The sequence below is a fragment of the Gallus gallus genome, chromosome 6 (assembly GCF_016699485.2).
Source record: "Gallus gallus isolate bGalGal1 chromosome 6, bGalGal1.mat.broiler.GRCg7b, whole genome shotgun sequence".
Taxonomy (NCBI): domain Eukaryota; kingdom Metazoa; phylum Chordata; class Aves; order Galliformes; family Phasianidae; genus Gallus; species Gallus gallus.
Window position 1 is genome coordinate 9,046,790 of NC_052537.1, and position 23,532 is coordinate 9,070,321.

A 23,532-nucleotide genomic window follows, 5' to 3' on the forward strand; every position below is an offset into this window, starting at 1 on the left:
ACAGCATTGAGGATTCGTTTTTACAAGCAAATTACGATTAGCAATAAAATTAAGGAGGAACTTATTTCACATGGTACAGATTGTACTGAACAAAGTAAATAAAGGTGATGCCACAATGCTTTCCCATGTAAAACCTACCCAGTTGCACATTTTCTAAACACCAGCTTTCTCTGCCACCCGTGCCCACATAGTGCACTCCTGTTAATGCACACACTGGGCTTAACCCCCTCCTGCCCAGGAACCTTCGACTATCAGTGGCCAAACCCCACACGCATTGCCATGTCAGCAAAGGCAGGCAGGAACCAACTTAGCCACAAGCACTACGCAGTCACAGTATTGACACTGAGAGTCTTCAAACTGGGTTTAAGCAGAGCAAGGATGCCAGAGCTGCCCTCTTCCCCCAAATACAAAGGAGCTGAATGAAGCCTGGCTGTCCTCCCTCTCCCAGCATGTGACGGCTGCCCAGCACTGCTGGGCATAGCAGTGCCCACAGAAGGGCCAGAGCACCTCAGCATGGCAGCGTGGGCAGCAAGGGAAGTGCTTCAGGGTGGGGCAAGGACAGCTTCTCTCAATGAATGGGGGGAACAGAGTCAGGCAAATGTGAGGCTTCACTTCCCTGGCTATGGCACAGTGGAATTACAGCCCAAGAGAAGAGCCAGGAGGGAAGAAGAGGATGTCCTCCAACACACATGACCAGATCAAAGCACTCTGTAGGTGTTTGGCTTACAGATCTCCATGCTCAGACACTTCTAGCTGGCTGCATGAGAGGGATGTGGTGCAGGAAAAGGTACCGACGGCCTATGGAGGACCAGCAGTCCAACCAGCAGACACGGCACAAGGAGGAGAGCGCCAATTACCTCCCTCCGTGGCACTGGGCATGGCACATGCGGGGACTTGAACAATGCAAGTCCCAAACTGGGGCCCTCTGGGATCCAGAAACAATATGGGCAGGGACGGAAATCAGAGAGAAGGCTGGGGAGGAAAACAGCACCCTCCAAAATCAAAAGTGGGAAAAAAAGAAGAAAAAAGAAGGCAGACTCTGAGAGATAGTCAGATGCAAAGCACGGCGGCACTGCACCGAGAGGCGCACGTTTCCAGTTACTGGAACAAAACCTCATGGTCAGTAAGAATTAAATGCAAGATTCAACAGTGACTAGAAGGGAAAAAATCCTGGAGAGCAGACACATGTGGGTTATTACACAGCCTGGCAAGGTCAACCTCGGTGCTAAAAACAGACAAAAATAAAAAAAAAGCCGTCAAACACTTTTAAAGGGACACCGTCCCACAATGGCTGCCTTTACACTGCCTGTGAATGGCCTTTTCTTTTTTATCTACCTATTCTGCAGTTGTGTAGGCCACTGCTGTGCCATGGAGAGGCTGCACCAAGCCCTTGTTAATGGTGCAAAACGCTGCATCTTCTGCCTCAGCAGAACGCGGGGCAATTCCTCCAGCTTTGCAAGGCACTGAAATTTAACTCTTCCCCCAGTGCCGTCCCACAGCAGCGATTTCTTCCAGCCCACTTCCAAAGCGAAGTGCAGTTGCAGATGGCTGTGCTCCACACCACTGACAAAGTGCCCCGTCATTCCAATACGTCACTGAAAATGCTGACACAGTGACAGCCACTATCAGCACAGCCCGATAACCGTGTCAGCCTGCTCCTGCTGCAGGAAGCGTGGGGCGAGGGCTGCCATTTAGGGGCTACACAGAGAAGAGTTACATGGGATTCTCCTTTTTCTCGGCACAACTTCTGCATTTCAAAGACCAAAACACCCACCTCCTCTACTCCCAGCCCCCCCCCAGCCCCCTTTCATAGGAGCTCCAAGTCAGGTCAAGATCTGAAAAGAAATCCAAATTTCATCTCATTGACAAAGCATACTTGGAGTTCTAAATACATGGTGCTAGAACTCCCTTCAAGAGCCACAAATGGATGAGGTTCAACACAAGCCAGTGGCAAAAAAAAAAAAGCTTCCACAGCCAGCACCATGTACTGAAATGTTTACGATTCCCCCATACACTTCCCCTGTAATGAAGCAGGCTGCCCCCAGAGGAGGGGAGGAATGAACAGCACTTAAATCATCCCAGTGTCACGCAGCCACAGGAGGACCAGATGGCTCAGAAAGGCCCCAGCGACCCCACCAACCCCTCCGAGGGCAGCAGGGGTTGAGGAGACAGGGAGCACATGGGGAGGAAGGCTACTGGGCCTCCCAAAATGAAAGTGAGCTCTTATCATGGGACTGTTGAGAGTACGCTGGGCCTCCCAACAGCAGCACCTGCCAGCATTCAGAAGGGAGCCAGCAGCCTATCAGTTATCTTCATCCAACTGGTTAACAAGTAAAAAATAAACATTTATCTCACCCTCTTTGTTCAAGGCCAAAGTTGTCTGTCTGCTCAGCACCACAGGTTATTCCTAATGCCAAATAACACTGAAGGTAAATGGCAATTAAAGTAAAGGGAGGCATATGAGCAAAGGAAGGCCCCCGCTCAGCAGTCCCCTGCCAAGCACTCCTAGCACTGCCCATAGCCTGTGGGTTCTCTTGGTTCGCAGCAGTGCTGCTGGCATGTGCCAGCCATGGTCCCCTCCCCAGGAACCATCTTCCTCCATCCAGGCTGCGTGAAGCACAACACCAAGCCAAGTAATTGCCTCATCTGCAGCAAAGGAGCTTTATCAGTTGGGCTGGTGGAAATGAACAAGAGAGGTCACTCTGACCCACAAGACAAAAGCCAACATAGAGTGTGCAAGGGCAGAGAGGGGAAAATGGGATAATGGGACACTTACAGGAGCTTGATCAAGATCAAATGGGATTCAGTCAGGACGACGGGGGCAAGAAGGCAAAAAGGAGAGGAGACAAAAAAGAGCAGACAAAGAAGGAGCAGCAGGGAAGAGAGTCAGAGGCACGACTTAGGCACCAGATATCCAAAATAGCTGTACTCTGAATGGTCAGTCATCAGCTGGTCAGAAATTATTGCATCCAGTTAAGTCCGGCAAGCCTGAATTCAGCAGCGCCTCACAATGAACAAGGAAATCTCCAAGAGTGTCACAATGCAGCTCAGCTGTAGATTATCAGTACCAACAATACTATAGATTGCCTATATTATGTCCTGACAGTCTCCACCTGGAGAAGACGTGCCAATTACAATGGTAAGTGAAATCAGAGGGTCATGCACTGTTCTCTTTGGTTCTCCCTCACTGGATCCAAACTAACACATAAAGACTGCATAAAACCCCCTCAGTAAGCACCAGAACTTGCTCATCCCCATCACTAACGCTGCCAGTACAGGAAGAGGATAGCCCACAGTGTGCCAATTTCAACCACCCATTCTAGCATCATAAAGCATCACAGAAGACGAGTAAAGAGGGAGGTGACAGCAGCGCGAGGACCAAACCCACAACTCTGTCACAACAGACTCATGCCCCATGGGGATGCCCAACGCTGGCTCACGGTGACACAGCTGGGGCTGTGCAGCTCCCACCTCCCCATCCCGCACAGCCACCACAGCCCAGCCCAGTCCAGTCCAAGCCGGGGGGGCTGCCAGCACTAAATCCAGCCATTTGCCCTCCGTCTCTACTCTCAATTTCAGCTCTGACTCCTCTATCTTTTATTTCTTTTTCTAAAGACACATTTAGAGACGAAACCATTCATAACTGCCTATCCACAGACAGTTTGTGGCAGCATAATTGACAATGAGTCTGCAGCAAAAATGAAAATGCTGTTTTAATAACCTTGGCCTAAAATACATTCTGTTGTATGCCTCAAAGGGTTTCAATGAAAAGTCAACCTGTATAGACATATTTTCTTGGCTTAAACAACAATCCAAAGCGTATAAATGTAGTCCAACTATAATGACATATTTATAGGCCAATAAAGCTTACACTGCAGCTTTCATACTTCACTTAAAGGAAGTCTGTAAGAAGCAGTGTTATATAAAATAATTTGAATTTTTGTCAAACTATAGCCCAAGGAATACAAATATGCAACTTTGCCATATTTAACTGATAGTGTTTACATTGCTTAGTTGCTAAAAATTTTGTAAAATGAAATAATCCCTCACTTGGTTACTTCCCACTGGTTTACCAAATATGGGTATACAAGTCCATTTATTACAAAGAAAAATCCCCTAAATAATCCTGAAGACAAAAATAAATAACTAGCGACCTTAGTAGTGAATGATTTAATCAGACCAATTCTTCTGGAAAAACAGGTTCTCATGTTCATTATGAATAATACATTCCTGAGCAACTCTATTTTTATATGCTGCATTGTTTTTCTTTATTTTTCCCAACATTTGAAAGAAATATTCAGAAAGCTATGAATAGACTTAAGACATAAACTGCTAGCATTCAATATTGACATATTTGTAGAAAGGGACAGAATGTATAACATGAATAGCTCAAAATGCAGAAATAAATAATTCTTAAAAATTATTACTCCGGTTGAAATGTTGAAAGCTCACAAAAAGAAAAAAAAAAGCCATTACAGACCTGCTGTATTTAACACAGACCTGAGGAAAAGTTCTGCATAATTCCCTCGTGATGAAAACAATGGCATTTTACAGAGAAAAACAGTTCTGGGAAAAAACAAAACAACAACAAAAAAAGAAAAAACAAAGAAAGGAGAAAGAGAAAAAAGAAAAGAAGGAAGGAAAAGAGAAACAAAGAGAAGAAGAGAAAAAGAGACAAGAGGAAAAAGCAGACAAGGAAAGAGGGAAAATAAAAAGATAAGAGAAGAAACTGAGACAGAGCTACATAATTTGAATTAGGGTCAACTTTGAGTTATAGGCGCACAGCTTCTCTGGGCTGTGAATTAACCAGTTGTCACCTTATTTTTGTCTAAGCAAGTGCCACACAGCATACCATACAACGTAGAAGCTGCTCATATACCAAGGTCCCACTTTGCTTGCCTATTGTGTAAAGCTGCCCTGCTCCCCGGTAATGTGTTTAATTAAGTACCTTCTCACAGTGCCACTCCCTTGGTTCCGTATCAGTCATGTTTTCATTTCATACAGGTTATTTCACCCTTCACCACTTCTCGGTACTACATGAAACTGATTTTGTTTCTTGTGTAAAGTTTTTTTAAAGACTTTAATAGGAATATAATTTCCTATTACCCTCTACAGCTTCATCCAAAAACATCTAGTAAGAAGCCTTTCAGAATCAACTTACTTTGATAGGATTTTTCTGTAATGGAAACGTGCTATTTCATAGGAAAAAAAGGGGTCCAGAAGATCATTTTGTTTATCTATGCCTTTTCAACACCTGGTTCAGCAGCTTCCTTGTCTACAGCCAGGGCTAAACATGGGTGTCACCGGCAGATTTGTGTATGGCCTGCCAGACTAGCACAAGAACGGATGTGTTGCCTTCAGACCTTCCATACAACGCTGCCCCACTGAAGCACCGTGAAGAACCTCTCTGCAAAATGTCTGCACGGGCACAGCACAGAGAATTTGACAAGGAAGGGAACGGAACTGCAGTAGCGGGAAGCCACTGACATGCAGGAGGTGACCACTCCACTTGGGCTGACTGACTTTGCTCAGGTGACTGTGCTGATGCTCACAGCTGAGGGACCTCACACAACAGCGCACCACACTCACTCACAGTTTACAGCACTGCATTCAGACCACAGTTACCCCATTGCGTTACGCAGAAGACTTCCTGCATAAGTTACTGCTAGTAAATCCACTGGCAGGATGCTCAGTATTGGAAAAGGTCTGTGGGCACATGCCCTAACAGGCAGTAAACCTGCCATCTTGACAGCAGAAAACACAGGCAGCTGAAATCCCCATGCTCTGGATGCTGAGCATTATGTTATTGCCTTTACCCAGAGCTGGAGAGATGGCAATCCTCAGAGTGCAGAATCAATCCTACTGACTACACAGAATGAGAAGTAAATGTTCTTCACTGGTGGAGCAACACCAGAGCTCACGGGCAGCTTTTGGGATGCAGGGCAGCTTCACAGTGAAGATCACTGCTCTGAGTTTTTCTCAGATCTGGGAAGCAAAATATCCTTAAATTCTTGAGTTTCTCCAGTAGTTAAAACTATCCTTACTATTAGATTTAAGAAGTTTTTGGATTGTGTTTCACAGGCTTGATCAGTTATCTACCAACATGCCTGACACTACAAGTCCCAGTGAACCCTTGGCTTCACTACTCCCATCAACCAGTTGTGATGAAGAAAACAGTGATCACAGTCAAATATTAGCCAAAATAACCTTTTCTAATTAAAAAAAAAAAAAAAAAAAAAAAAAGGCCTAACAGTATAGCCAGAGACACTGACCAAAAATAAACAACATCAGAACGTGGGTTATCAAAATTACAGCATATACTTTAGATTCCATAAGCATAACCCCTACTTTCAAAGGCTTAACATGCAACTATAAGCTTTAGGCTTAAAGATAATTTTCTTTGGCTCCTAGGGTAGATAACAGCAATTTCACAACTTACCACAAGGGTCTTCTTGTTTGTTAAAGACAAAACCAAGAAAATATTAACCCACAGCAGTTCTGTCTGAGAAACATTAAGCTTCTTTTGACACAATAAACACAAATAAATGCAAGAAGTCTAAAGAAGATGCCAGGGCAATAGGAGAGAAAACCATTGCATGTAATTATGAACTAGAAGAAACCACACAGAAAAGCCAAGGAAAAAGAGAAAGAATTGCATAGGTCTTCTGTTTGTTTGTTGTTGATTTTTTTCCTGGAGAGGTAATGAAAAATAAGATCAACTTCCAGTTGTACTTTAATCTTCCAACCTACACATCTAATGGTGAAACACAAGATCGACAAAATCACTTCACCACTCGGCAAGATCAGAAACACAAGATGCAGAAGATAAATCCTCCAAGACACATCTTCAGCACAGTATAACTTGGCTTCGGTGCCAACACAGTTGTGCTACTAAGATACTGAATCTGGCCCCGTATCTCCTATTCACCTACTTTCAAAAGCATTTCCTCACAAGCAACAGCCTTAACTTTTAATTTCTTACCTTCCAACTCATTACATCCTAAATTTATCTTTAAACTTGCAACATTTGTTAGAAGTTTGGTACAACAGAGAAATGTTGCTGGGATGACAGCTATTACGCATCCAAAGTCCTAACACCACACAAAGGCATGTTTACCAACTGGAGACCCAACTCCATTGGACCCTGGGCCCCCACCACAATTTCAAAGGTCTGAGCATCACAGAGATACAAAAGCAGTCCCAGAGCTGTAATCCTGTTTGCAACCATCCAAAGTATCACAGGTACCACCTCTTTCCCTAGCAACAGCCAGGAGAAGAAAACATGTCTGTCAAGTGCAAACTATATCCAGAGAACAGAAGGGCAGTCGCAGAAGGCCTAAGCTGTACAGTAACATTGAAGATTACAACAAAACACACCAGGTTTAGTCATTAGTTACCAGCATCGTCTCTGAGAAAATAGTGGACATTTCCCTACCAAACCAGACTCAAAACTGATCCTACAGAGACAGGATAAGCACTAGAAACAGGTGAGAACCCTGAGCTTCCAAAAAGGTGAGACGTAAGAACTGAAAGGCCTTCAGTCTCCCCTTCCATGTGGAGGAGGCCTAGCGAAGATGTGGCACATTCCTTTACACATTATACACAATGTTCACCTTATCCCAAGGCCTGCACTGCCCCAGGGAAAACCCTTGACGATCTACTGTGCTTCCATCTTCAGGATTTGAGCCTTAGGGTTAAGCTATATTTCTATAGAGTAGACAGGTGGCACAGAGTTACGCCGTGTTCATCTCCAGGGAACCAAGTTGCAGAGTGAGCAAGCCTGCAGTGAGCTCACCACCACTCCTACCCATCCAGCTGGGACACCTCACCACCACACCTCTGCCCAAAGTGCAGACATACCTTGGGATTGGCAACAGTTAGGCAGGACTGAGCTCATCTGCCATTGAAACAAGTCAAACACAGGCCCTCCCCACGGCAGAAAGCAAGGGACACTTACCAAGGTCAGCCTTCTCTTTCAGAATGTCTTTGAAGTTCAAGCCGCTATTGAGCGTAGATTGTCTGTATCTCATCAAGGCCTCCTTCTGCCCATTCTTTCCCACATCCATCGGCTTAACCGGCTCAGCCCGGAAACCACACTTCCACTTGGAGAAATCGGACTGGGCCCATTTTGCCAAGTCTTCAAGCTTCACAGTGACTTTCTCTGAAACAGCAATAACTTCATCCTGCAAGAAGCAGTCAAATAAGAGTACATGTCACACAAGGCTCCACAGTGGCTGATAAAATCTTAACGCCAACCACCCCAAAAAGGCTGTTGGAAGAGTCTGTCCTGTTGTTGGCAGATGGATTTTCCTGTGATGCAGAATATCTCATACTTCATTATTCCTATCACCTAGTAGGAAATATTAGTTGTCTAAGTGAAGCAAATACAATCTAAAGAGAATTTCTAAGACCAGGGCAATGATCCTAAAAGGCATTTGAAATGCAGGTTGCCAAAGCACATTCTGTATAACTGAAAGCCTTGAGGGAAAGTTTGTTTTTTAGGTGCAATTAGCTGCAAATGTAAAAATTCATGGCTGGATGACTAATGGTTATAGCTAGTCCTGAAATAAATGGACTAAGTAAATCTCAGATTCTTGGAACTCTGACTCACCAGAAAATTCCTGTGTTTATGGTACATTTTCCCTTGGCTTATACACAAATATTGAATTTAACTTTTGTCCTAAAAATTAAATAAAACTGTGATGTAATCCCAAAAGAAATACTACATAAACGTTATGTGCTTCCCACCAAAAGAAACTTGCACATTCTCATGTTTCTGAAAACCCTTTTCAAGATCAGAAGAGAACTGTAATTTTTTTCCCTTCTTAAACATACATTCTAAGAAAAGCACTTAAACCTAGTTTAGCCTCCAGAACATATACTTGAATTAAACAGCTCTAATTGCTGAATTTTATCCTTCCAGGAAACAATCAACTCCTCTCAGTTGCGATGAATAAGCAGAATGTTTTATAGCTGACTGTAGTAAGCACGGGCTCCAGAAAGCCTCAAAAAATAAACAAACATACATACATAAATATCCAGGAAGATACACTCCAGATTTTTGTAGTTAAAATAGCAGAAATAATTTATGTTGTAATGAGAGCTGGCTGCCTACCACACCTTGCACTCCGTACATTTCTACCACTAAGTAAGGTTACAGGTTCTTGAAATAAATAAACCAGAATGCAATTTTCCCCCAAATAAACAAGAAGTATTTGCAAAGGGGAGAGAAATTCTTTCAGTTATCAAACAAAGAGAAAAGCACGATTGATTCTCTTTGTGTGTGTGTATGTTTTTTTTCCCCACTGAACAAATTCCTCAGGAAATAAAATACTGTTCAATAGAAAAATAAAAAAAAATAAAAAATAAGAAAAGGAAGAACAAAAAAAGCTGTATTGTGATAAGTTAGACACAACACAAAACATGAAGGATCTCTTAAAAAAGCAGACCTGATATTCCACTCTCCCTCATATAATACCAAATTGCTTCATAAGCAGGCGCCTTCATTACATTTAGTGCAATAACATGTATTTGGTCAGAAACGAAAGGCATGCTAAGCAAGCTTGTAATAAAATCTTTCCCTTTTATCATAGCACAGCATAAGAGCTTCCCCTGAACTCCAAACAATAGCAGTGATGTTTTAAATCTCTGTTTATGACAGACGTCAATACTTTGTAAACAAGCATTGTGTACTACAAAGTACAATTTCAATGGATGGTTTCACCCAATTTCATTACACCATTCCCTTGAAATTAAGAAGAAAAAAAAAATCTGTAGTTGCTATGTATTTTATAGCTATTACATGGTGACTAGTAAATGTCAGGATGAAAAACATACATATGTATCTATCTCAGCCTGACTGCAGACAGTCCCGGCAGCCTGTGGATAAGCCCTCCTTCAGGACGCTGCGTTCAGCCACCACACCACGTCTAACGCTCAACACCAGGGGCAGCTACATAGCAGCACTCTTAATAAAAACCTGACTCGGAGATCAGACATGTTTTTGGTTAAAATATTATTTTCCAAATAGCTCTCATGATCAAATGATTATGATTTCAATTACTAGTTTCTTCATATCCTTTCCAAGAACTGGTATGACTAATTCTGGCTGGCATACAAAGTAAGCTGAGCAGACAATTTATTAACCAAAAGAAAAGTACAATCAGTATTACATCATCAATGAATAAACTTGTTTTTGAGAATACAACCTTCACACACACGCGCACGATGTGCACCCAGGGGCAAACAAGGAGAAACAAGAAGGCCTGCTGTACCAATGCTGAAGGGGCGGTCGCCTTTCACAAAATGGCGCTGGGTGTCTGCGCGCAGCACCAAGGCCTCACAGCAAGGTAGGAGGACAGGCTGCCCCATCACCTCGCCACAGCCATGTCCACAAGGGTGGCAGGGCCCTGTCTCCCTGTGGCAGCTCCATCCCTAGGGCCCCAGATGGGCAAGGACACCTGGGAGGGGCAGCTGGCCTCCAGCCTCAGGCCTTGTGGCCAGGCCTCAGGAGGCCAAAATGGCGGCCTGCGCCTCAAGCCGCTGGCCAGCAGGGCCTGCCCTGCGCCCGCTGTGAGGCTACAGATCACGCTGTGAGGCTACAGATCACCCGCATCAGAACCCTAACACTGAGCTGCTCCTGATACTGAAGCCACTGGTGTGATCTTCCTGCTCGTGTGAGGCCCAGGCAGCACCGGGGCAGGCCATTTTCCCCAGGTGCTTTGCTAACACACAAGTAAATTACCTGCCACAACAGAACCCAAACAGAGGTCACTCACTGCTGCATCCCCTTGTTGTGTCTACACATCTTGCTCCCTTTCCACACCCCTTAAGCAGCCCTCCTGAGCGCTGTGCTCGGACCTGAACTGGGAATGGCACTGAGCTCACCTGCCGTGTCCCTCCCTCACCATCCGACACCAACCGCCGCACGCCCACCTCTGCACTCCGTCTACAGCAACCCTTCCAATGAGATGACAAAGGCACACAGATGTTGAATAAATAAAAACCAGGTACGCAGTGACACATGACTAACAAACCTTTAGAAGATTAAAGAAATCTGCTGTATAGCCTTCATGTCATTCATAATTATATCTCTGTGTAAACATGAAAAACCACCCATGTCGCATACACTGTGTGTGTGTATATATATATGAACAAAAATCAGCTAGTGCATTAGCTGTGCTCTGAAGTGATATGTTTATGAGACCTCCATTGCCTGGAAAGTCTTTAATTGCACTTTTTTGCAAAACAAAATTACTAGAGGAGACAGCGAGTGGTGATTCCAGCTCTGCTCAGGAGAGGGACTTATCTCGGGTGCCCCTTACAGACACTGGTGGACAATGGGAACAATGCTCCCAGCCACATCATTGTTTAATCATGAAATAAATACCAAGTATAGAAATAGGCACTTTTCCCTCTTTTTCCATAAAAGCAGGCACCTAGTCAGCCTGCCATTGCAGTGTATCTTACAGGGCTCCTGTGCGAATCAGAATACTTCCACTTCTCAAGTGGAAAACGGGGCGATGGTTAAGAAAAGGCGCTAATGCAAACCCCTCTCATCCTTCCCTTGTTTCTGAACGATGCAATCAGACTGGCATTTTCAGAGAAGAAATACAGGGAGAAAGGGACAGTGTCTTCTTGAGAGCCGTTATGCTTAAATATTATGTCACTGTTGTCTAAGCAACCATCACGGCCTCCTGCAAGCACAGTCCGCTGTATTGCCTGACTCAGCAGATGGCTGGAATACTTACATTCAATGAAAGAGGTCAGGTAGTTAGAAGAGCTTAAAGCGGATAATTATTTTTTAGAAGAAATATTAACTCTTACAAGGCAGGGAGTCACAGGGCACCGCAGGGGGGCTGCACATCTCGACCCCACACCCGCATATGCTACATCACAACTTCTCACTCACTGCCAATAACAAGGCAAGATTTGTATTTTAGAGACGCCAAAGCAGCCTTAAAAGAATTACAGCAACTGAGATATCTCAAAATTTTGACGTGCTGAGACTGTTTTCACTCCAGCGCTTCCAGAGGTCATTTAAGGAATTCTGGAGGGCAAGAGCGATCCGAGCACCTGCTTGGCTGTCTCCTAACATCAAATACGTGGCCTGGAGAGAAAGGGGAGACACACTGTAAAAACTCCTGCCAATAATTACAGGAGACACTGCATGTCATTTATATGATCAGTATGATTTGCTTTAGAAAACATCTCCAGCCTTTTTACAGAAACCTTTAGCACAGCAGATAGCTGGGGATGCATATTTTACAACCCAGTACATTGCTGATGAAAACACATTCGTCCACAGGAGCAAAAAATACAGTGTGACTCTTATGGGCTGCATTCACTGCAGATAATAGAACTGCATATTTCATTGGGTCATAAAAGCCCCTTATTATTTCAGGCTTTTTTTTTTTTTTTAAGTTCTCTGTAATTTAGGTGAAAACATCCTTTACGTAACTCGCACAACACCACTGCTTGCCCCAGGGGCCTGGCACTGTGCTTTCTGCCAGGCACAAACCGTTGCTCCTATCCCACAGATGGGATCACTGAGTCACAGAAAGGTGCATGGGCAGATCTCATGAGTGGCTTAGGCAGGTTAAACTTTTATTCCCCTTTCCCTGCTCCAGGTGCCTCAGGCAGTAACCTATCTCCATGCCTAGGCTAGATGGAGGTGTCCTGCAGGATGCGGGGCTGGCAGCTCAGGAGGCGCTGGTATGCAGGGACCCAAGGTGAGCAGCAAGCACGCACTGTGCACTCACAGACCCCAGGGAGAGCCAGAAAAGGGAGACATGTGGTGAGCCAGGAATCCAACTGGCACACAGGAGAATTTGGAAGAGGCCAAAGCAGAGCCTCTTGTCTGATAATCTTTTGCTAATTACTTCAAAGGGCTGTAATGATCTCGTTAAACACAGGTGACAGGTATTTCTCCAGCCTCCTGCACTGTTTCCCCAGACTGTGTGCAGCCATACGAGGCTGCCTGAAGATCCGACTGACGATGAATGCTGGGTCCCACCTGCCGGTGCCCGAGACCAAACAGAAGAGACCAAACCAGAGGGCCCAGGTGAAGCCCCACACGCTGCTGTCCCCTCTGTGTTTGTGTAGCTCAGTATTTCCAAAGTGAGACCTGCCGAGTGTCCTGGGGCAGGGCACGCTGCACCGCAGCGGGATGTGCTGTGGGGTTCTGGTCCACCTGGTCCAGGAACCAGGTGGTGATGGAGCCCTCAGGGGGATGGCTGTGAGCAGCCAGACCTGGCACTGCCACTGCCTGCCTCCTCCTCTATTTCTTTTTCTTCCCTCCCGCTGCTCCTGAGCAGAGGTTCAAATTGAATTTATATCTGTCACTGCAGATAGAAGTCCTGACCAAAGAGAGAATAGGCTTCAGTCAAAATGTTTTCCCATCAGATAGCTTGCGGACCTCGAAGAGTTGTTTCAGTTCAGGCAAGTTGACAAGCAATTCATTCCTAATTTTGCCTACTACAGTTACAGTACGAAGAGCTTTCCTTGTAGATTACATAATTATATTTTTCTTAACAGGGAGTACATTGCATTAGCAGGTTTAAATTATGCAAGCTTATTCTTTTGTCTTTTGTTATATTGTGTTCTATTGTGCTGGTAAAACAATATGTGCTTTAATTAGCAAATATCTGTAAATAATTTACTTGCTTTTCATGCAGCAGAACAATGGAGCCAATTTTCACATACATCCACTGAGCATGTCTAGTGGGTTTCTTGCCAGAATCTTCCATTGTTCCCTATCTGTATCAATCTGCCCATCATTAGCAGCTAACGCTCAACAACTCTGAAAGAAACCAAAGTTTCGGCCCCCAGGAGCACCCCCTGGCCCCCGAAACTCAGGCTGCACTTTGCAAAGGAAGATTAGAATACCTAGCAAATGAAAACAAACTATTTTATTATCTGCATAACCCTGGCACCTTCACGCAGCAACATGGACGCCTGCCAAGCACTAAGGTCACGGAATTAATGCCGGTGTTCATCTGACCTCCCGACTGCTCTTTAGCTACAAAGGAAAAGCTCAACTTGGTGCGACGCCACGCATCGCGCACGCGTCCGGCCTTGGCAGGGTTAAATCTGGGCGTGAGCCCCCCCCCCCCTACACACACACACACACACACGCAAAGCAAAAAGCTCTTAAATCAAGAGTGGATGACTGTTCTGAGACTTAAGCCATTGTTATTTTGAATGCGAATGAAAGGGCCAGAACAAGCACTGCAAGAATATTTCAATTATGTATTTCCCAGAACTGCATCTCTGAGCAACTGATGCAAATATTGCTCCCATAACAGCAGAACTTCTTCCTGCACAGAGGCGTAGGGCGCGTGAATCAGAGGGTACTTCTATACTGCACGCAGATTGCTGCAATATTATTAAAAATGCACAATGTATGTATGCGTGGCTCTCCTGAGCAATACAGTAATTATGATTAAGGGACAAGCGGCACAAAAAGAGCCGATTTATCTTACTTGTGCTTAGGAATACTATTGTGTAACTAAGCAACTAAAGACAAAATATAGTCTAATTAATTCACTCCTATGCTTATTTAAAAGACACAATTAGAACATTTTTATTTTCCAGCCTGCGCACTATCTCAGCACGCTTGAGGGTGTACCATGTGAGGCCCATTACTCCCTGAAGACGAGGGTTTAACGTTCAGCGCCACCGATCGGACTGGGAACAGCCACTTCAGGGAGCGGAGCTTCCACAGCCCACACTGGGAAATGAAGGGAGGTACACAGGAACGTGCCGGGAGGGCTCTGCCTCGAGCAGCCCATCACGCCCAGCTGTGGCTAATGGCGAGCAACACGTGCTCCTCCCTGACACTGCTGCCCTCTTTCCCTGCCAGCACACGCTGCTGGTGGTGAGAGGTAAAAACACGCACAGTGGATGCGCAGTTCCCAAACCCGCAGCGTTCTATGACAAATGCATTTCTCCAGCCCTGCTATGACGGTGTGCAGTTATTTTCAAAGCTGAATTAATCCAAGCCAGCGTACAGCAGGGGCTGACGGTACGAGAATGATTTTCAGGGCACCCTTTAATGGCTGTGAGCTGTGCCTGAGACGTGTCATCACCGCCGTGCTGATGGGCACAAGCGCGGGGCACACGCTGGGACCGGGCAGCTCCCACCCAGCGCACGCGGTCCCGCTGAGCCCCTCACTGCAGGGAGGGGGCCGAGGATGAACCTGCAGCACCTCTGCTCCCTGCGAGAATCTCTCCTGCAGTTCTAGATGGCATGAATGCACGGAGTGACTTCTCTCTGTTTTTTTTTTTTTTCCCCCAATTAGTCTGAAAATGCAAAATACTGCGAGGGAAATAATTACAGGAAACCAGCTCTCTCCTCTCCTCCGCATGAGCAATGCTTGCTCATGTAAATTACTTGCATGAGTAAGGATTATTCGCGAGGCGAAAAGCATTGCATCAGAGCCCGGTTTGGGAGCGCAGCTGAGACCAACACGAGCTCGTAGTAAACTCGGGCCCTGATGAATGGGCGCCGGGCGGGCTCCCGCGGGCGGCCCAGCGGGGCGGGGGCAGCGGCAGTGACGGCGCGGGGCGACGCAGAGCGTCACATGGCACCAAATGCACCGGGCCAGCGCCGGCTGGGGCTTTTTAGGAACTGCGCCTCGCAGCCAACGCCGCCCCGGGTCTGATGAGAGCCGGCTTCAATATGTATTTTCAGCCCTGCCTAATGAATGCCAACAGCTTCACAACACGACGCAAAACGTGACGGGCGCTTCGCCCTGGAAGCGCTTCTGCCGGGGTCCGTCCCTCTGCGGCCTCGCTCTGCCCGCGGGGCAGGGGGCTGTGGGCCGGGGGTGCAGCCCCATCCCCGCACCGTGGACCCCGGGAGGGACCCCGACCCCGAGCACCCTCGGGCAGCTCCCGGCCCCGGGCCTTAAAGCAGCGGCGAAGTTCCCAAGGCGGCAGCCGAGCCCTCCGCAGGTCGCTCCGCGGTGGGACGGGCGGCGCGGTGGCACCGCGGCCACGCAGCTCGTGCGGCCCTGCCCCGTGCCCGGTGCCGGCGGCGCCGGGGGCTGCGCTTAAATCCGGGCGACGAAAGCGGCCCCTACGTCCACGCGTCGCCGATGGGCTCCGGCGAGCGGTGCCATCGGACGTTCCCGAGCGGCAGCGGCCCCGCGACCCCCCCCCGCGACCCCCCGGCAGCGCACATCCCCCCCCCCCCAGCCCGCACCCTCCGCCCGCCCGCGCCGGGGCTGTCACGCGGCGGGCAGCGGCCGTCCCCGCGCGCCCGGACGCGGGGAGCGCGGCGGGGAGCGGGGCGCTCGGTTGCCCCCTCCAGGCCCGGCCCCGCCGCAGCGCTCCGCTCGCGGACGGGGGCGCGGGGCCGGGACGGCGCCGCGCGAAGTTTCTGCCCCGCTCCGCGTCCGGCGCGGCCCCGGGATCGCGGGGCGCGGGTCCGCCCGGTGCCGCGCTCCGAGCGGGGAACCGTCCCCGCGGGGCTGAGCGGCACGGGTGCCACCCGCCCCAGCCCGGCGGCACGCGCCGCGCGGCACCGGCGGCGTTCTCACGTACCAACGCGCACAGCCGCGCGCCGGGCGCTCCCGCACCGCCCCGCAGGGACCCATCCCGGGGCGCTCCCCCCGCGCGGTGCGTGACAGCCGCGCGCCCCCCCACCTCCCGCACGCTCGCAGCCCCGGCCACCGCGCCCCCCGCCCGCCGCCGCCCCCCGTCCCGTCTCGTCCCGTCCCGTCCCGCCGCCCCGCACGCAGGTGGGCCGGGGCCGGCGCCGCGGTTCCCACCTCGCCGTGGTCGCTGGTCCGGCCCTGCGGGGTGTCCTCGGGGAGAAAGTAAAGTTTGGCGCTGGAGAGAAGTTGCCGGCTGGTGCGCTCCTCCCAGAGCAGCTGCAGCTCCGCGATGCAGGCGGGCTCCTCCGCGCGGCACCGCACGAAGAAGAAGTCGCCGAGGGAGAGGACCCGCGCCCGGCCGCCGCCGCGGCGCTGGAAGCGGAACGCCCGGTAGAAGACGTAGGGGCCGTGCGAGCCGCACGGGGCGCCGACCCACTGCGGGGAACAACAACACGGCGGCGGCATCAGCGCCGGCTCCGCGCCGCGCAGCGCCGCGCGGGGGGGGGGGCGCGCGGGGGCGGGCGCGGGGGGCGCGGGCGGGCGGGGGGCGCGCAGCGGCGCGGAGCCTCCGCGGCGGCAGCGGCGGCGGTGAGCGCGGGGCGGGGGCGGGGCGGGGCCGCGCGGGGCTGCGCGGCGGCGGCGGCGGCGGGGCCGCGCGGTACCTGCAGTGCGCTGCGCTCCATCGCGGCTCCGGCGCGATTGAACTCAACATTCTCCCAAACTTGTTGGCGTGAATGGAGCCCGGCAGGTCCTGGCAGGGCGAAGCCGGCCCCGCCGCCCGCCGCCCCCCGCCGCCGCCGCCCCCGCGCCGCCCCGCCGCCGCCGCCGCCCCCCGCCCCGCCGCGCGCCCCGCGCCGCCCCCCCGCCGCGCGCCCCCCGCCCCGCCGCCCCTCCGCCGCCCCGCCGCGCCCCGCCGGCGCCGCCGCCCCGCGCCGCCCGGCCCCCGCCGCCCGGCTCCGCGCCGCCAAAAATGCGGGGGGGCGGCGGCGAGGCGCGGGGGGGCGGCGGAGGGGCGGCGGCGCGAAGAGAGGGGCGACGGAGGCCTCCCCCGATTTTTGGGGGGCCGAAAGGACGGGCGCGAGCGCTGCGGATCTGACAGGACCTGCGCGTATATGTCTAATATAAAGCCCATTTCCTGCGGCGCGAGGGGCGCTGCTCGGCCCGGCGGGGCGGCCCGCTCCGGGCGCGGGGTGCGGGACCGGGCTGTGCGCTCCCCCTCCCACCCCCCACTACCCCTGCCGGCCCCCCCCGGTGCGGGATGCGCGGGGTCCCGGGAGGGCGGCGGCGGCGGGGGGCGGTTATGTAAACACCCGCACGGTGATGCTCCCGCGCCGGGAGGGGACGCGGCAAAAAAGCGGGGAACGTCGCGGGGGGTTCGGAGCCGCCCCGGCCCCAACGCCGCGAAACGCCGAGGGGACGGGAGGGGGGGAAGGCGTGGGGGGTGGGGGGTTATCCATAAATCAAATAAATAAATAAATGGGGCGAGTAAATGAATGGGTAAATAAATAAATAATCCAGTGCCCCGCGATGACGGCAGCGGTGACGTCAGCACCGCGCGGAGCAGCAACAAGTGCGGGGCGGGGCGGGGCGGCACCGCGGGGCCACACGGGTGTGCGGTGCGGGACCCGCGGGGCGCCCGTGCCGTGGGCACGCGCGGGCTTCTATTCGCTCATCGGCGCTGTCTGAGCGGGTAGGGCCGCTCCTTCCCACAGCGCGCACGCCGGCGGCAGCGCCCGTCTCGCGCCCGCATCTCTCCGTTCCTGCCCCAAACCGCGGCTGACAGCCACGCGCCGGGAGGTTGCGGTGCTCCCGCGGCGGTCGCGCGCTGCGGGGCAGCACCGCCTCCGTCACCGCTCCGCCATCGGCTCTGCGCCGCTGTCGCCCCTCCCCGAGCCGAAATAAGCTAAGCCCTCGCCTCGTTTATAGCCGAGATTGAAATTCCACATATAATCAAAAGTTGGATTTTGTCCTGCGGGCACCGGATAACTTCATATGCGTGTTTTGTAACTTTTCTCCAGCCAAAAGCGATGCGCAAAATGCCGTCGCGTTTCTGTGCTCCCCTCGGAACGTACCTTGTGCTGAAGCTTCTCACAAAGGGCTGTTCTCGGGGGAGAGGGAAGAAGGCGCCCGGCGTGCAGAGGGTCGGTGAGCGGCCGTAATGCTGCACCCACGGCAGCGCGTCGTGGGTTACAGAGGAGACGGGATCGGGATCAGACGGAGCAGAGGCTGGAAATGAATACAAAATAACCAAAATTAAGACTGTTCCTCATCAACAGAGTCGAACCCAAAAGCATTTAAAGCATCAGTTCATTAAATAACTTCATTTTCGTGCCTTACAATTAAAAATACTTGTGGTCAGGAATGTTGGGAGACATGAAGCAATTTGAACCAAAGCCTTCTAAACCCGTTTTCACACTTGGAACGGAACCCAGCCGTGATCCAATGTCAAACCTCACGTCTGCGTGCGCGGGGGCCGGGGCAGGCAGCGCATTTGCTGTACTCCAGCTCTGCGTGTGCCGCTCGGGGCTCTCCCCGCCGGGCTCTGCAGTGGCTGTGGGCTCCGTGGGCAGCGGGGCTGCTCAGGGCCGGCTCCGCACAGAGCAGGGTGGGGTGGTTGGGGCAGTGCTGCGGTGCGTGCCCGGCTGCTGGCCGAGATGCACCTCTCACGTGTCGTTAATTGAGTCTGATGAATTTGGCTCCGGAGGGACCTATTACAGCAAGAATACAAGTGACATCAGAGCCGTAACTCACACAAATCAAGTCCCTGAATTACATCTGAAGGCAATATGAAAACGCACGTGGGACTGCAAACGGTGTCAAATAACTCTGCCGTACCTTATTAATACCACCCAGCTAACAGAAACAGCCATGTTATCACCCTAATGACATTACATGTGTGTAATGCACGCACACACAAGCGGGCTGCGTCACCACAACGCCATCGCTCCACTCACAGCCTGAGGAGCGCGGTGACGGTGCGCTCTCAGGTCCGATGGACACTGCCTTGCGGTGGCCTTCCACCCATGTAGTGGAGACAGAGCTGGGCCGCAGAGCTCCTGCATGCCATGGCTGGACACCCCGGTGCCCATCCTGGCTGCCCCTCCTCACTGCAGTCCTGCAGCAAGGCGCCGGTCCATCTACCTGCAAAGCTGCCTTTATCCCGAGTAGCATCTCTCTGGTGGAAATGGTCCTCCGTGCAGCACAACTGTTTAGTTTTTAATCGTCAAGCTTGGAAAGGAATGTTGTGTGCGAGGGCTTCGGATGTGCAGTGCTTTATAATGCCGCACGGGTCATGCGCACACATCCCACATCCATCTCCTGTCAGATCATTTACCTCGACTGCTTTCAGTGAAAACAGCGTACACACACACACACACACACACACACACACATCCTCACATGGAGGAGCTGCTGTTGTAAATACTGTCCAGAGAATGCCAGCCTGTGTTTGCCCATGGCAGCCCAAGCACATTGTAGCTCTCGGTGTGCCAGACCTACATGGATCTCAATACGTGAGCTGACCTCCTTCCACTCAGTGGGCCTCAGTCAGCACGGCGTGTCTTCTGCCTGTGGTTTTAATGAATTGTCACGCTGCGGAGGAGAATGGGCAGCCGCCAGTGCTGGGGGAGCTGGGCAGGGACACCGTGGCCCATCCCGGCTGAGGCTCACATCTTCCTGCCCTCCTTCAATACTGAAGTTCCTTCCAGGACATCTTTGCTTTGCCCAGTGCCCAGGAGCCCGAGGATAACGTGCTGGGTTATTCAACCGTGGCTTCCAAAGAGCGCAGCTATCTGCCATACCAGAGTCTTTAGCTCACCTCCAGCTCCTCCCTTCCCTGCTCAAGTGAGCCCCGCATGCGTTGTTGAAGTACAAGCATCCCCGAGGTCTAACTCTGATGGATCCAGCCCTCTGGGGATGAGATTTTTTTTTTTTTTTCAAATCCTCTTGAGAAACAGATGCTTTGGCTCATCTTCATTATACCTACTCTGATTTATTTTAATTGCTCTGGGTATCCAGAATACTACGATTGCATAATCTCATGCATATGCCTTTAAAAGGAAGCTTGGCTGTAATACCGAGAAGGCCATGTTACATACCGAAAAAGTACTATGCAAAATCTAATTTATTTTGGAAATCATTGGAAAGAGTTCTACTGAAAGTTCTCGGGAAAGCATACGCCACATTTGAGTGATGGTTTTGGGAGGCGCATTACCCAGCTTTGGGATAGGAAGGGCTCTGAGAATGGCACTCCTCCAAAAACTTCTGCCCTCCATGCCTGGAATGGAAGTGCAGTCGGTGGCAGCGATGCGCAGTGGTGTTATGGCCCCAGGGGCAGCTGCCGAGGCCTGTCACAGGACTGCAGAGAGTGACTACCTGAGTGCCACCCCCTTCTCCTCTGATCTGATGCCATTCATGGGATGCCAAATACTGTCTGCTTGTAAAAAAAAAGCCTGCGCAGGCTTTCTTCCAATTAAGAAAGAAAAAAAAAAGGTACTTAACAGTTCGACCTATAGGAAAAAGACTTTGTTTTGAAGTCATGTCAGTATGCATTATCTGTTATTAATGCAGTCCTTTTCTGGAGAGAGATCCATATCTTACATCTTTCTCTTTCTGAGTGTTTTTTAAATATCTCTCCTTGAACAAATTAATACCATAAATACTGCCATAAATACTGTCCCTGCAGCCAGTGAGTAGATGGAGGGAGCTATGAAAGAATTTAACCAAAAACTTGGGAAAAAAGAAACAAAGACAAAAAATACCTTTGGCATATTGATATGCTTTCCTGTCTTACAGGGAAAGGAAATGCCATGGATTTGGTAGGCTACCGACATTGTATTCGTTATTCAAAACCACAGAGCTGAGGTTTTATCTTGCAGGAAATACATTAGATCCATCCCCAACAGCCCCGCCGTCCGCAGAGAAATGTATCTGTGTGACCTGTGCCTCTGGATGTGCAAGAGGTACTGCGGGGGGTGTTCAACTAAATGGGCTTTGCACAGCGCTGAGATAAGTACGCCCAATAAATTTCACCGGTGAAGGAGGATATCCCTAATCATATCTTATCTTTTCTGGTCTTTAAGGGGAACCACGAGCACTTTTCCCTTCATTTCATTGCATCATTTGCGTGGGATCAAACTGGAGTCATGTATATTGAAAAGGACAGACCCAAAACTATAGTCAGCACTACCACGAGGACAGGTGCTTTGAGAAGGGACATGTAGGGTATCCATGCTAACATTGCTAGTTTTTCCAGAGCAAACAGGTTTATGAATCCCCTTGCAGCAAGTCCAGCGTGTTCTTAGGGGACCCGTGGCTGCTTGGCACAGCTGGGTCATGGGGACCCTGTGGAGCCCAGGGCTGCTGTCCTTGCAGCGTGCAGCACAGAGCTCTGAACTGTGGGCTCTGACCTGTGCTCGGGCTTCTGAGCCCCTGCTGTAGACTCCTCAGAAACCACCATGAGCCGCAATAAGATGTGTTGTGAACAGGCAGCAACACCACCATTTAAAGGCTGCACCTTTTAAACACCCACAAATTGACTTCAGGTTCAGAGACTGTAATGAGATTCTAGTAGGGAGAACAGGCCCACCGAGACTATCAGGAATATTAATGTTATCACAGAAGTTTATTAGTGCCTGCACGTCTAGAAGTGGGTAAGGAAGCCCTTTGGGTTTTGTTGCGCTATCAGCAATTATCATGCAAAAAAAAAAAAAAAAAAAAAAATCAACAACTATTTTCCTGCTTCTCCCTCTGATTTGGTTTTGAAAATGAGGCTCCAAGATTTAAGTTTGTGAAGTGTTTTGGTATATCAGTGGAGCAGATGCTTTCTCTGTTGCCTTCTGTGTACCTCCATTTCTCAAACAAGAGCTGAGGGCTTCCCGTCTCCTCACTTCTCATACATGTGCTGCTCCTAGCGCCTCATACTTGGGAAGTCTGGAGGTGCTTCTGCCATTGCACCGAAGTACAGCAACCCTTCAGAGGTGGGTTCACACACCGGGTTCGTTCACTGCTTCCAAACCAGCCAGAGCCCTTTGCTCTGCTCTCCTCTTTTGTTCCTGCTCTCGTTTCTGCTGCTGGAAGGTATTGCCACTGCTTGATTTACAGTGGGAGCGATGTGGTTCTGTTGTTTATTCAGATGCCAAGAAGAAATCAGCGATTGGCTTCATAAGGAAGAAGCCAACAAGATGTGAGCACAGGCTCAGGAAATGTGTCCCTGACACGCCAGAAATCCTTCCTGTCCCTTCTCTTCTTTTTCTTTTTTATGGGTTAAGGGCTATAAAATCTTGTGCCTGTTATCTGTGCTGAGATCTAATGCCTTGATGGGTCTTTTTGAAAGCTTTGCATTTTTTTAAGCTCTTCATATGTTTAAAGGGGGGAAGAAAGTCACAGTCATACTGACTGGTGGGATTGGAACCTCTAAGCAAAACTCGGTGCTGTGTGCTGAGCTGGCGGTGCTGTAGAACTGATGGGCTCAGTGCTGGAGGCTGGGAGGAGGAACGAGCCCAGAAGGACATCCATCTCCCCTGCGAGCGTGATGCAGGAGGCCCAGCCAAAGACAAACCAGGCTTTTATGATTCTATGATTTTCTGACTTCAGAAGGAACCCGCCCATTCTTGGTTCCAATGGAGCAGTAGTATGAGCACAACATTTCACCTCTATTTACATTTTGAAAGAAAATATTGAATGCATGCTCGCTCTCAGAATGACCCAACCGGGGATGAGGGCTCTGCAGTGGCCGCCCTGCCCTTAGGAAGCAGCAGCACCCATTCATTCTCACAGGCAGTAGAGGTGCTCCTCTGCTGGGCATCTCCCCATGAGCATCTCCCCTGACACAAGCCTATCAAGAGACCTCTCCCAACTACAGGAAAGTCCTCAATTCGGTCTTGGTTAAACTCCTGCTGCTCGGTGTGCTTTGAAAAGTGGGGCATATTGC

The 23,532-nt window shown here is 50.3% G+C and overlaps 1 protein-coding gene across 3 annotated transcripts in view; it reads right to left on the reverse strand.

Moving 5' to 3' along the window:
• ARID5B (AT-rich interaction domain 5B) overlaps positions 1–23,532 on the reverse strand; it is a 143,786-nt gene that overhangs the window by 91,481 nt on the left and 28,773 nt on the right. The window contains exons 1-3 of one of the 3 annotated variants that reach the window (NM_001031220.2): positions 17,264–17,308; positions 16,776–17,036; positions 7,958–8,183 (exon numbers count right to left, since the gene is read on the reverse strand). In NM_001031220.2, coding sequence (NP_001026391.2) covers positions 7,958–8,183; positions 16,776–17,036; positions 17,264–17,284 — 508 coding nt within the window. In that variant the 5' untranslated portion in view covers positions 17,285–17,308. Of the gene's footprint in view, positions 1–7,957; positions 8,184–16,775; positions 17,092–17,263; positions 17,309–18,673; positions 18,828–23,532 lie in introns of those variants that run through there. The other 2 variants (XM_040702376.2, XM_015288120.4) reach the window with 2 other exon arrangements.